The following is a 14,440-nucleotide window of genomic DNA, read 5'->3' as shown; positions in this document are numbered from 1 at the left end:
CTGGGGACTGACTGGCTGGGCAGCAGCTCTGCAGAAAAGGACCTGGGGGTTACGGTGGATAATAAGCTGAATATGAGCCAGCACTGTGTCCCTGTTGCCAAGAAGCCTAACAGCATACTGGGCTATGTTGGTAGGTGTTTCCAGTAGGTCAAGGGAAGTAATTATTCCCCTCTGGAGTACTGTGCTCAGTTTTGGTCCCCCCCCACTACAAAAAGGATGTGGACAAATTGGAGAGTCCAGTGAAGGGTGATAAAAATGGTGAGGGGGCTGAGGGACATGACTTATGAGGAAAGACTGGGTGAACTGTGTTTATTTAGTCTAGAGAAGGGGAGACTGAAAGGTGACTTAATAGGAGTCTTCAAATATCTGAAGTGGGGTTTGAAGGAAGATGAAGCTAGGCTATTCTCAGTGGTAGATGACAGAACAAGGAGCATTGGTTTCAAGTGCAGCAAGGGAAGTTTAGGTTAGATATTAGGAAGAATTTTCTCACTAGGAGGGTAGTAAAACACAGGAACAGGTTATCCAAAAAGGTGGTGAAAGCTCCATTGTTGAGGGTTTTCAAAACCTGGTTAGACAAAACTTTGGCTGGGATGATTGAGTTGGGATGGTCAAGCTTTGAGCAGGGGGTTGAATTAAATGACCTCCTTGAGGTCCCTTTCAACCCTAACTTTCTATGATTCTATGACTAACTGAACTAAGCAAGCAAGCAAGCTCTAAGGGGTATTTTCTTTACAATACTTCTCTATCCACTCGTTCCAAAACAGCCCAAACACATTGTTTTTTAGGCACTCTACAAAGCCAATGTTTTTGAGTAGGCAGTGATAGAAAGGTAAGAAAATAGCTGCTAATTTTTGTCAAGTGAAAAAGAATGGTAGGAAGCAAGTGTTTTATACCGCGTAGGCCTGAGTACTGGTGATGATGCTGCTTCTTTTGTTGAGGGATGTTTGATAACTCTGAGATATCATGTTTTTAAATGCTATGCACTACCAAACCTTTGGATGTGCTTCCATGGATATAGGTTGTAAGCATACACCTAGAGACAATGTTGGACCAGCTGTAGCAAGAGGTACATTTTTAGAATATTCTTGCTCCTGCGAGTTTTTCCATGGCAAGGGAAGATCAGGTCTTAAGACATTTGAATGATTTACTAAATGATTCTAATAGTATAATTTAGAGAGATAGTAACTTGCTAGTAAAGGAAACGGACCTGGGAATATTTCAAATACCCCTTTTGAAACTCAGTGGCCCTTTTAGGAACTGGGCACTTCCTTTTAAGTCACCTCTACAATACAACTGCATAGCTCCCTGAGGAAAAGTTAACTTCTTAATTACTTACCAAGCTCTTTTGAGCAATGCTATCCCATTAACAATAAATAAGTTAAAATACTGATTATTCTAAAGTTTTAATGGACTTACAGAGGTACAATTTCAGTTTTGCTTGTGGTGTGGACCAGTGATTTTCAAAATTCCTTAAGTTATGTAAACCTTTCATGTCACTTCTTCTGCTGGGGAACCCCTATCCCTATCGTAAAGACTGTTGTGGATTCAGGCTTGGCAGTGGTGGCATACTGTCTGCCAACACACTGTATTACCCTGCAATTGCAGAATCCCTAATGACCCATCATGGAACCCAAGGATTCTGGACAGTTTGAAAACCACTGATCTATACCACTGATTTTTTTTAAAAACAACCTGATAGCAAAAATAAATAGGGGGAGGCTATTTGTCTTGGTTGACTGCATTAGAAAGTAACCAAAAAGCATTATTATTTATTTTAAAATAGGTTTTATTCCTTTTTATCCTTTACAAATATTAGAAATTCCCAATATCAAAATCTCACTTGTTCTTTGATGATTCAAGGTCTTACTAGGCTGAATGAAATATATAAAGCACAAAAGACAAAGATCTTTAAAAAAAAACCCAAACAAAATTATTCTTCAAACCATTGCCAAATTCTTTATACATCATTAAAAGACAAGGACACAAGCACAATTTCTTGCAGTTCCTCTCCCTGCCCGTACCAATTTGAATTGCTTACATTTTGGTGGGAGTGCCAAAAAGTTCTACAACCGCACATAACATAACAAATAGATTTTTTTAAATAAGTGCCAGGTAAAGATACCATTTAGAATTTGGCAACTTACTTGCACAAACCTACAAAGAAAAAATACGTTTACATGTCCTGGTTTTTTTTGCTTATAAATCAAACCTGCATGTAAGTCAACTCTATGTTGTCAAATTCAATTTTAGTAAAAATAGCTCTTTTTACAAATGTAAGTCAATAACTATAAATCACAGAATCAAATCAATGTTGAAAGAGACATTAAGTAAGTTATCTAGTGCAAACCCTTGCTTAAAGCAGGACAACCCCAAGTACACCATCCAAGCCAAGGCTGTGCGGAGCTGGGTCTTAAAAACCTCCAAGGATGGAGACTCCACAGCCTTTTTGAATAACCTGTTCTAGTGCTTTATTACTACCCTCCCAGTGGGAAAGGTTTTCCTAATATCCAATCTAAACTTTCCTTGCTGCAACTTGAGACCACTGCTCCTTGTTCTGTCATCTGCCTCCACTGAGAACTGCCTAGCTCCATCCTCTTTGGAACCACCCTTCAGGTATTTGAAGGCTGTTATTAAATCCTCAGTCTTCTCTCTTCTCCAGGCTAAATAAGTCCAGTTCCCTCAGCCTTTCCTCAAAAATACTGTTCACTGCCCCCCTAACCATTTTTGTTGCCCTCCACTGAATTCTCTCCAATTTGTCCAAATCCTTTCTGTAGTAGAAGGCTCAAAACTGGACACAGGACTCTAGATGTGGCTCACCACTGCCAAATAGAGGGGAATCACTTCCCTCAATCTGCTGGTAACACTCCTACTAATACAGCCCAGTATGCTGTTAGTCTTCTTCACAACAAGGGCACAGTTGGCTCATAATTTTAAAGTCTGATGAAGTCCTTGACCTGCTGTTGTCTATGCAAAATCTTGGAGGAGAATCAAATAACCAAGGAGAGGACCCAAAGGGTTAAATGCACTAAAAACAAAAAAAAGCATCCTCTGTAGCAAAGATAATTTCGCCCAAGACTTACCATGTGGTCTTTGGTGTAAAACTCCATGTCAGTACAAATATTGACACATCAAAACTACTATTTTTAGTTAAATCGAAGCTTCTTACCAGTTTAAAAAAAAAGATGGGCCCTGCCAAAGCTGAATTGTAGGCTGAATTCCAACTTCACATGACCAGTGGAGCCAAAACTGTGAATCCAAACAGCCCTTGTTGTGGGGGGATCAAATCCACATTTTTGTTAATTCTTGAGGGATGTAGGTAAGGAGAAAATGGGTGGTTGTGTTTATATTTGGTTATAGGCAGGTATTGGCTCAGATTCGACATCTCCTACAGGTGTATGCAAAGTACATTCAGGGACTTTGTGGTCTGGCATAAAATGTAATATTCTACATGTAATGTTAGACTTTTTTCACTTAGTGCTAGAAACTGTCAGATGGCTGCGTTTTCCAAATAATGAATGCACAAAGCAGAACAGCCTTATGTACATTTAATGCACCTCCCCCCACACTTTTTTTTGTATTTCTGCACTTACGAAGTATATCCAGCTCTTACTTGTTTCCTGACAGCTTACCATGGTGAATGTGTCCTGGCTGGGGGACTCCGGTGGTACCTCCCTCACGGCTAGGGGCCCAAGGATTCCTAGTTCCCTTCAACAGAGCTGGGGGTCTGGAAGATTCAGCTTGACACTAAACTCTAAGAACTCCTGGCTTCCCTAGCCTGCCTGCCTCTTAGTCCAGTGCAGCAGACTAGGGACATTCCCTGGAACTACAGTGGTGGTCATCTGGCTTGCCCCAGCCAGTGTGGGCTTTCCTGCATGAACTGAACCAGCTGCCATCATTCCAGGCAGGGTCATCTGCTCCATATAATACTACCATATTCTTCCAATTATAATTTGGCCCTAAGAATAGGTTGACCATCATTTTTATGGTTCTTTTCAAGGGAAAAAGTTTGACACATAATTGGAACAATACAGTAGTTCTCACATTTGACAATGAAAACCAAGTTCTCCCCACTTCTCAACCCTTACAAAAATAAGCCTAGGTGGAGGGTACAGAACACCATCAATGGCAAGATGAATGCTTTATGGGCTCAGATGCACCTTCTTACCCAGAACCTTAATGCAAAACTGAAACTTTTTCAGGCTTGTGCTAAAAAAGCTCACTTGATATGGGTGTGTTTTATCTGACAGCATATATGTACACTGTATTCTAGGGTTGCCAGATAGTCGTGTACAAAAAGGTAATGTTTAAATGCTGCACCACAAACATTTTTCTTCTTGGTAAACGTCTGATCTATCAGGCCATGAATGTGAATGACTTTTGGATAAAAATACTTTAAGATGAAGATGTAGAATATTCTTGATATTCTATTTGAATGTATAATTGTAATAACAGGAATAAAATTAGGTAGAAAACTATTATTACTCCATTTAAACCCTGGCCTGGAGCCTAGTTACCATCTCCCAAATTAATCAGGAAGAGTACTGCATTAATGGGAAACACTTGTGTATACCTGTGCACCTCCTACTAGAAAACAGTAAATGGGCTCCTGAAATTCTTTTTAAAGTAATAAATTCTTAAGTAAGTGAAATATAAACAAGAATTATTTAACCAATGCTATAGAACATTCCCTTAATGACAGAAAGCCATTTCATATTATCAAAGCGTAATAGCCTTTAAACCTCTATGCATAAAAAAGTATGCAACGGTCTTAGGGCAAGAGGAAACTAAGAAACTATACTGAAGTGACTAGCAAATCTAACATAAATAGGTTACCCTAACATTTTGGGAGGTTAATCCTACTAATTTCTATTATGGTTATGCCATATATTTTAAACACATCATCTTTGCTTAAATAGTAACATAAATAAGCCTTAAGCATTACAATCTGTGAAAGAGGGCTTAAGGCCTTACAATGAAGATGTAGGACCAGACTCCCAAATGGTGTAAATCAGTATATGTACACTGAAACCAATTTAGCCATGCCAATTTCACCTGCTTGGGTCTGGCCCATATTGGTATTTGTGTATGCTGCCGAAGAAAATGGCTTACAGACCCAACTGTTGATCCTGTTGTGAACTCAAAGGCCTGCTGGCTGCATGGTTTATTTCAACATGATGCATTGTGCTACTAACCACCGTTAGGTGGTTTATTATATTCCAATAATACAAGTTTACAGCACAAGCAACAAACCACAATCAACTTTTGAGGAGTCTTTTTTATTAAGATAAATCCAGCAAAATTCCTAACAGTGGGTACATACAACCAACCTGCCCTTTTAAAAGAAATTTTGTATTTCATTTAAAAACAAGATTACGCTTTTATTTTTTTTCAAAACTGACAAAATAAAATTACATTTGGGAAACAGCAGATTTTCAGCTCTTAAGATTTTCATGAAAATATCTCACCTTCTTTATAAAAGCAACCCACAGAACCACTGGAATGTTTAACAGTTATTTGTTTTGAGACCTCCCCACTTTAAGAAACCATACAACACATACAAGGGTAAAATTAAAATCTGAAGTCTGTAAGCATGACTTACACAAAAAGGGACACACTGACAGAAGTCAAAAGCTACCACCACTTATTCTTTCCATGTACCATACAAACTATTACAATCACAAAATTTAAAAACAATGATTTTTTTTTGTTTTGTTAGGGATTTAATTCCCAAGTAACCGAGATGAAGATGTTCCATAATTAAATTCATGCTAAAAAAACCTGCATTTATAAAATAGTTGATAAAAATATTCCTCTCTGTTAACAATACAGCATGGAGGTACGGATACCAAATGATGGAGATATAGGGCAGGGTTAACATTACTCGGACTTGGCTTCCTTATCATCAGATGCTTCAGCAGCTGGTGCCTATGAAAGCATTTGGGAAGAACAGAAATATTACATTTTAACTAATAATACCCCATCTAAACTGCATCATGGAAAGGTTAGTTGGCAAATACACAAACATAAACCCTTGTAAGTGACTAGACAACAATACAAAATTAATAAGGAAGACATGAGCATGCTAGAATTTTTGTAAACAAATTAAAAAAACCAAGAGAACTGATGAAGTCAACACTTGACTAAGGTAAATTTAGAGAAGTGGAGGTTTAGAATATTTCACATAAATTAGAACATAAAAGTCTTCATATACACACGGGCTAGAAGGAAACTAAGAATTTTGTGCATAAAATATGGTAATCCTGTATAGTTTCATCTTCTGAAAAACAGATCTTAGCAACATTTTTCTAATGTTCTTATGATTGGAACAAGTGTAGCTACAAAGAGATCCCACTTGCCTTCTACAAAGTTACTCAATGCCTACAGTCTCTAGCACAGTGCTTCCCAAACTTTTCCTCAGTGTGACCCCATTTATGGCCCCATTTCCTCAGCATGGCCTCTCACTCCCAACCCCCAGTCCCTAACCCCCACGACTCCATTTGCTGACATTGTGACCCCATTTGGGGTCACAACCCAGTTTGGGAACCACTGCTCTAGCAGATGCATCCATTAATGCAATATTCAATATTCAACAAGCAAACTTTGAGTCACGGAGAGTTCCCATCCCCAGACCTCCCCCACCATTGAACTCCCACCCACAAAAAACCCACAGAAATCTAACACCAGAAGCAAGACTTTTCTGAGCTCAAAACTTGCTTATTGCAACCTGCATACCACAATAATAAAATCCCAACACTTATCAAATCTATCCCCTATCCCTCCTTCTTCTCTACTCAAAGCGCTACGTTAAAATATTTCCTTCACAGATACAAGCATGCCCCTTCCTATGTAACAGGCCCAAAATAGTGTGACAGAAACGGCACACTGTCACAAAATGATTTCCCCTTCAAGGATACATGTGGGGCCAAGGCTAGACACAACTGTTCAATTATCAGACCCAGCTGGAATGGTAGTGACAAAGATGTTTCAGGTGGTTCTTACAAAAGGTTGGGAGAGCTCCTAGGAAAAGTCTACAGGAAACAAATCAGTGTCTAGCAAATCCTGGTGTAGGCCGATTCTTAGGTAAATGGCTGCTGGAGTAGAAACACACAGGGAACAGAAGACGCTCAGTCAAGGGATGAGGCTAGGTTTGCATGCAGAATGCATGCTGGATTTTTTTTTATTAGTATGAACCAAATTGTGTGCCCTGAAAAAGAAGATCTGAATCAGACTGTGTGCTTGTGTGTGGTGTCAGCCCTCCCTGGGCTGTGGAAGCAAACCACCAGCCTACAGATGGTGGACAAGGCTGAGTTCAGGGTAAAACAGGAAGCATGTCATGGGGGTCTGTGGCTACCTAGGCTTTCTGGTCCTTCCGTATGCCAATGCAGGGAGGAGTGCTATGAAACCAGCTGAGAGTTTTACTACCTACCATAGAAAGAGAAAGATGGAGGCCTTCCTCTGCTTCCTCAGAAGCCCCAACTTTCAGCATGGCTGCTTCAGCTGGCCCTCATAGAAGTATCAGAACTGGGCTGCCCTCAAAAAGGTAAGGTGGAATATTTGTCCCTACAGTGGCTTTAAATATTGAATAGTTTAAGACTCCACTTCCTCATGTACGCACTGTTGTTAAGTACCTCATTAGTTTTGGTATCTCCATTTTCAGAGTGGTTTTCTTCTTTAGTGTCCTCTTGCTTAGCGTCATCTTTGCCTTTGGCTCCCTTCTTCCCTTTTGTTGCTGCTTTTTTGTCCTCCTTCTTATCATTTGCTGCTTTCTCTTTCTGATAAATTACATGAACAAGAATGCATGATAAATACAATCCCCAGTTTAAACATACATCTGTATGTCAGTATTCTGACATATTCTGACAAAGGTTTTGTCTAAAAACCCCCCCAAAAAACAAAAACAAAAAAATCTTGCTGCTACTTATTGGAAATAAAATTAACACAAGTGGGTGCATGTCATGGAAGTTTCTATCACAAAGTTCTTTGTTCTCTAGTCTACTATCACAACATACGGACAAAGTTAAAAGCATGTTCTTTACTTGGGGTTAAAAAAAAATCCTATTTTAAATATACATTTAATTAAATTAGCTACAATGTTTGATTAGGACTAACTGGCAATTTTGCTGTGCAGCCACCCATCAAGGCATGTGAAAGAAATGAATAACCTGAGTATGTGCATCCAATAGAAACAGAAATTCTTTAGCTATTATACGATGAGGCCTTTTGGCTCAGATCAAGTGTATTTCCTATTTAGAGAATTATAAAAAACTGAAGTCAAAGACCATTTTCAGAAGTAGTCCTTGCAATGACAGCACTATATATTATCTGTAACTCAATGCCACTGCAGTTAAAAAGAAAAAAAAAATCTTAAGTTTAAAGTGTGGAGGCGTAAAACTTCCTTAAACAAGAATCAGTAACTAAGTAGGAAACCATACCTGACACTAATTTCACAGTAACAGCTTTTTGCACTTTGGAATCAAATGCTGGCTATGCTACATAAATAGTAAGATTATTAACTTTGATTCTGAGGATCTACATCTTAGTTCCAAAAACTCCAATTATACTAAACTGAATATTCTCAACCACTCAGAGATAGAAATATGCATACTTGAAAAATGTATTACTCCGAAGTACACAGATGTAAACAGGTAATTATGAAGAAATTGTGCATAACATGGAATGAACACCTTGGCTAGAAATCAAGAAAATTTTGCTAGCACAGTGACCAAAAAAGACTTTGGGGTCTTGACTGACCACAAGATTAACATGAGCCACCAATGTGAAGCCATGGCCGGCAAAGCAAACCAAATTCTGGCACACATCTGAAGCAAAACCAGGGATGTCATCCTTCTACTTTACTCAGTTTTAGTGAAGCCGCAGCTGGAGTACTGCAACCAGCTTTGGGCCCCCCCGCTTCAAGAGGGATGTGGATAAGCTCAAGAGTCCAGAAGAGAGCCACCCATATGATCAAAGGCCAAGAACAAGCCTTACAAAGAGAGGCTGAGGGACATGGGACTCTTCAGCCTGGCAAAGAGAAGGCTCAGGGGGGACTTGGCGGCTGCCTATAAATATATAAGAGGGGTGAATTGGGATCTGGGAGAACAGTTGTTCACCAGAGCTCCCCAAGGGATAACTAGGTCCAACAGCCACAAACTTTTAGAAGGCCAATTCAGACTCAGTATAAGGAAAAACTTTACAGTCTGAGTGCCCAAGGTCTAGAACAGACTTCCCACAGAGGTGGTGCATGCACCCACCCTGGACTCATTCAAAAGGCATTTGGATGTTTAACTTGCTAGGATCATTTGATCCCTTCAGACCTTCTGCCTCTGGCAGGGGGCTGGACTTGATCTCACAAGGTCCCTTCCAGCCCCCAATGTCTATAAAAAAAAAAAAAAATGTACCTGTTTCTTTAAACACTTGGCTTAACAGCATATGGCAATTACTTCATACTAAAACTATGCAACTCACAAATGGAAATATTTGTAAAAGGCCTAAAACACAGCTTCAAAAGACAATACCTAAAGTTAATGGATCAGGCTATTTGTCCATTTACAAAGGGTAGGAAGATTTCCTTTTGGGTAACCTTTCTAATCAGTAGAGTGGTAGTTATCTGCCTTAGAGGTAGCACTCCAGTTGAGGTCTGGGGACTGGAGAAAGGCATCCTATCCTCTACTCTATAGAAATTCCAAGACAGAGCTAACAAAACAATATTAACTCTTCTGTTGCTCACTTTTCATGGATGGTATCACCAAACCAATACTGGTTTTTTTTACTAATTTTTCTTGTATTGTTAATAACAAAATAAGGTGTGTCTGTGTAGCAATTTTTGTCAGCCCTAATATTTAATTTATGGATAATTTTTAAAGTTAGGAAATATTCTTCTTGTTTTTTCCCTCCAAATAAAAATGCTGTTCAGAAGGACATAAAAGTTGTAAAGTTAAGCACTGTGGGGAAAAGGCCAAACTTAGCGTAACTGGTTACAAATTTTTATTCCATTCCAGTCGTGTATACATTCTGATAACCTTGCTTAGCATCACATAGGAACCTCCGATGAAACCAAGAATAAAATTCAGTTTTCCTCACTTGAAATCCAGTGCCTTAAATGCAAGAAAAGTATTTTTCTTCCTGCAGCCCACTGTGCAAACACTAAGGCACTGCTCCTACATAACAAACAATATGTGAACAAATCATTAGAGTTCTTCATAATGCAAATGCACTAGAGGACCAAATTAAGTTTGGATTGTATTTTGCAACGTTAACCACCTATTAAACACAGCTTTTGCATGTGGTGTCTGTGTGTGTCTGCAAAAGCTACTAAAAGAGCAAGGTGCATCATGTGGGACTGTACTGACCTCTGCAAGGTCATCAGCGGAGGATGAACCCAAGACCTCTAGATCCCCCAAGCACATCTGTACCACTTGCCCTAAAAGAAGAATCACTACCAGCCACTAGAGGGAGATACAATACACACTTTGCCAAAAGCTTACACAACAGAAGAATATTGAGTACAGGGACTTCCAGGTTCTTCCATTGGCCCTGGAATGTTTTTGGATGGTTAAACCGCACAATCCAGACCACAGATATGAAACACTTGCTTTGAAAGATGTAAGCCCGCATGGATAAAACATGGGTCTACCATAAGAGAGAGCTAGCTTCTACAACCTGCTGGCTCTGGAAACCTTGAGCTATCTTTTAGATCATTCATGGGTAAATCAGAGAAATAGAAGACAATGGGTCCTCTTGGGGCAACGATGCCATCTTCAAGCAGAAGGACCACTAAATATATACAACTGTTTGATACCAACCAAAAAAAACTGGAACTCCTGTTTTTCTAGGGCTCAGGCACGTACTACTTCTCTCCTTTGCCAGGGCCACCAAGGGACTTCAAGCAGGCTCAGGGCAGCTGAAATATTCAGCTATTGTAGCAGCAAACAACTAGCAAAGTCTGCTGCATGCATGTAATCAAGCACCTGAAAACCCCCCACTCTAATTGGATATAATCTAAGTGAATTTTTAGAGGGGCAACAAAACATTCTTGTCTCAAGAGCCTTCTAAATTTCAAGTTTTTGCGCCAAGGGGCTTTAAATGGTTGGATTAAAAAAACCAAACAAACAACAAACCTACTTTAACTATGGTCTCAGAAATGGACAAACTACTCTGGCTAACCTTTCCAACAAACATCCAGCCTTAGTTTATTGAATGAGCTTTAGTTTAAAGTGCCCCGCCACCATTTTTCAGTGCAGGAATGGAGATGCATATGATGCTGGAGTCGGCTAGAGCACAGTAACTCCCACATTTAAATCGAGTCTGCTGACACACTGGAATTGGAGCAGCTTCCCCTGCATGTGTATAGAACCCCTAAGACACTAAGTATAAAAATGTTTTAGCTCTAATAGTTAGTCTGACAACTGAAGACAGGGCTTTAAAAACAAAAGTCAGAGGTAACTGGAATGATAGGCCACCTATAACTCTAGTTTTCTGATTTCTATTCAAAGTATAAATGCCCTAAGTTCTATCCAATTGTGGGACAGTCTCCTGAGGCAAGTAGCGTAAACCTCATTACAAACGACTTAAAATTGAATACAGATAAATCACTCAAGAATTTACCACAGGAAATGTTCCTGCACTTGCAGTGGGATGAAAAAGCTCACCTTTTTAGGATTCTGTTAAGAGATGTCTCTAAATAAGCAGAAAAACCTTAATACAACACTGATATGTTTAAAAAGATAAATAAACAAGCCCATTACCTGCAAACTTTTCTATTACATTTTGGAAAGAAAACCCCTCTTTCAATTGAAGATGTCTTGATACTTACCTTAGGTGCTGCCTTTTTGGGCTTTGGCTCCGGTTTCGGTGGAGCAGGTTTCTGTACCAAAAAGAAATAAAGATAAAGTGTCAGATGAGCGCCAGGACTTCAGCATGCTTATTTCTTATGCTAGATTTAAAACATAAGCAGAGACTTTGAGCCACATGTTCCCCTTTTTGTGGTACAAAAAACTGGTAGACTTAAAACACTGACTGAAAGACCGAATTGTTCAATGTGTTTATTCCGCCCAGATGCTTGTTTAAAGTAATATATAAAGTACTCTGCATGGTGCAGAGTCCTTTGTACTACTATAATTGTTCATTAAAGGACAGCAAATTTATCTAAGCCTCTTGCAGTCTAGGATGAAGCTTACCTGTCATTAGCAGACTGCTTTCTGTATGCATAGGGAGCTTATGTTTTACTATGAGCATTTCTTTGAAACAATGTACCTTCAACTTCCATTCTAACATCAGCTGGACCCAACCTTTTAAGTGTTGAGGACTCCCAAACATGGAACACTTACAGGACTCTGAAAGTGTTCCATGTTTGGGAGTGCTTTGCCTTTGCTCTGAACCTTCCTGTAAACCATCAGATTGCAAACACACTCTTTGGGGTGTACAGCAGCTCTTGGTTCCTCGGTTTTGTGACTTATGTGCCTAGGAGCCACTTGTAAAAATGACTGGACTTATTGTGCGAGTAAAGACGGCCAAGTCAGGCTCCTTCTGTATACGAGTGACCAAGAGTCTTTAAACTAGCATAGTGGTTTCATCTTGTATGCATGAAATGTAGGATCTGTCTCTGGAGTCCACTGATATGCAAGCCTTGGGATCACGTGGTACAAAACTTGTTTCTAAGTATTAAATTATAACCCTATGCAATTATATTATAGCCATCAAAAAGTTGCCTGAGAGCTACTCACTAAACTTTTTTTTTTTTTGGTCACTGGCCTGAATTTTTAATATACAAATGTAATGTGTTTTGCTTTTAGAAAAAGATGATGATACTCACAGCAGATAATCTAGCTGACCTCCTCTTTGGCTGCATAAAAGAAAGATGAATAAATACAATTCAGGAAGCACATGCAGCTGTAAATTCTGAATTATAAAATCAGAAATTACAGCTATTACTGAATGAAGCATTAAACAAATGCTAAGAATAACCAGTCATTTCCTCCTGGGTATGTATTTCTTTCACTGCTTGCTCCTTCTAAACATACTCTGGGAAAGTAACAAGACCCCAGTCTGTCAGCTGCTGTGCAGTGGGGAATCTCCACTGCTATGAATGGAGCACCGTCTTACAGAAGACTAAGACATGTTTACCCTGAAACTGATGTTCCTCAGCCCTGAAACTGGAAATTTTCAGAGAAGCTGTTTCTGTTTCAGTGTGCTAGTCCAGTAAAGCTCACAGTTGCACAAAGTTTAGCAGCTGGGAGACCAGTGAATTCTCCCACCAGTCTTGTGCTACAGCCCCACACACTGGACCCCAGCACTGCAGAGGGGTTCTTATGCCATCCTTTTAAGGCCTGAGCCTGCCTCAAACACCTGTCTCAACTCCTGTATGGTACCAAGGGCCCTGCTTAGTGCTTTTGAGAACTTCTGAAAACCCGCTGCATTTTATTAATGACTCAGAAACAAGCCTACCTCCTCCTTTGCCTCGCCTTCAGCTGCAGCCTACAAAAGAAAGGGAAAAAAAAAGAGCAAAGAAGGTTTGCTATCTTGCACTACACTGGGGTAAAGAGGCCAAACGCTGTTGAGATGGATGATCTCAGCAGTGACTGGGTAAGAGAGGCTGTGAAAAAGTCTCCCAGAATTCATGCTGGGAGAATTATTTTATTCCCCCCCCCGTGTGAGGCGGGAGCAAGTAACCAGCACACAACATGCATGCATCTTTAAAGCCCCTTCCAAAACTTTAGGCAGCTCCTGGCCAGCTTTGGAGAGGACAGTCCTGGTTCCACAGTGGAAGTGCATCCCTGCTCAGGTTGCAGATCTGCTCCCAGCTCTACCCTGACTACTGCTCACTCCCTCTGACCCCCGCAACCCTCTTCCAGTCGCTGGAAGCCTGCTCTGCCCCCGCCAGGCCTTCGCGTTACTCCCAGGCCCACAACTACAACTCCCACAATGCCTCGGGACCTCCCCCCTCGATTTTTTTCTCCCCCTTCGGGTGTTCGACGTCATGACGTCACAGCGTCCCAACATTTAAAAAGTTCCCGCCAAATCACCTGCACCGACAAGGTCGCCGCCCGCCCTCGCAAGGACAAGCCCCGAGCGCGGGGGCGCCCCCTCCCCCTCCCCGCCGCGCCTGCGAGCTACGGCCGGGCCCCGCCTCAACGCGGCACCCCCTGCCCGGCGGGCGCGCGACCGGACTTTGCTGCGCGCCGGGGGTCGCTGAGTGCCCCTACGTCGCCCGCCCCCTCCCACCCCCCGGCAGCCGCTCGACGCTGGGAATGGCTCCCACGGCGGCCCCGGGGAAGGAGCAGGAAAGTTCCTCATGATGGTCGCCGACCGCCCCCCCCGCTCCTCCTCAAGGACAGTTTCAAACTCTGCGCCGCCTAACGGCCCGGGCTCTCACTGCACAGCCATCTGCTCGCCGCCGCGCGGAGCGGGGGGAGGAAGGGAAGGGAAGGGAGGGGGGGAGGAA

At 41.1% G+C, this 14,440-nt stretch overlaps 1 protein-coding gene across 1 annotated transcript in view; it reads right to left on the bottom strand.

The window, feature by feature from the left end:
* Positions 1-3,575: 3,575 nt before the first annotated feature.
* LOC109310855 (non-histone chromosomal protein HMG-14A) overlaps positions 3,576-14,440 on the bottom strand; it is a 33,139-nt gene continuing 22,274 nt past the window's right edge. The window contains exons 5-9 of the mRNA XM_019536185.1: positions 13,444-13,475; positions 12,812-12,841; positions 11,813-11,863; positions 7,629-7,772; positions 3,576-5,925 (exon numbers count right to left, since the gene is read on the bottom strand). Of these exons, the coding sequence (XP_019391730.1) occupies positions 5,878-5,925; positions 7,629-7,772; positions 11,813-11,863; positions 12,812-12,841; positions 13,444-13,475 (305 nt within the window). The 3' untranslated portion in view covers positions 3,576-5,877. The remainder of the gene's footprint in view (positions 5,926-7,628; positions 7,773-11,812; positions 11,864-12,811; positions 12,842-13,443; positions 13,476-14,440) is intronic.

Source organism: Crocodylus porosus, unplaced genomic scaffold, assembly GCF_001723895.1.
Source record: "Crocodylus porosus isolate Cpor-Errol unplaced genomic scaffold, CroPor_comp1, whole genome shotgun sequence".
In the NCBI taxonomy this organism is placed as follows: domain Eukaryota; kingdom Metazoa; phylum Chordata; order Crocodylia; family Crocodylidae; genus Crocodylus; species Crocodylus porosus.
The sequence above is the reverse complement of the archived record's forward strand: the minus strand, read 5'-3'. Positions and strand labels throughout refer to the sequence as shown.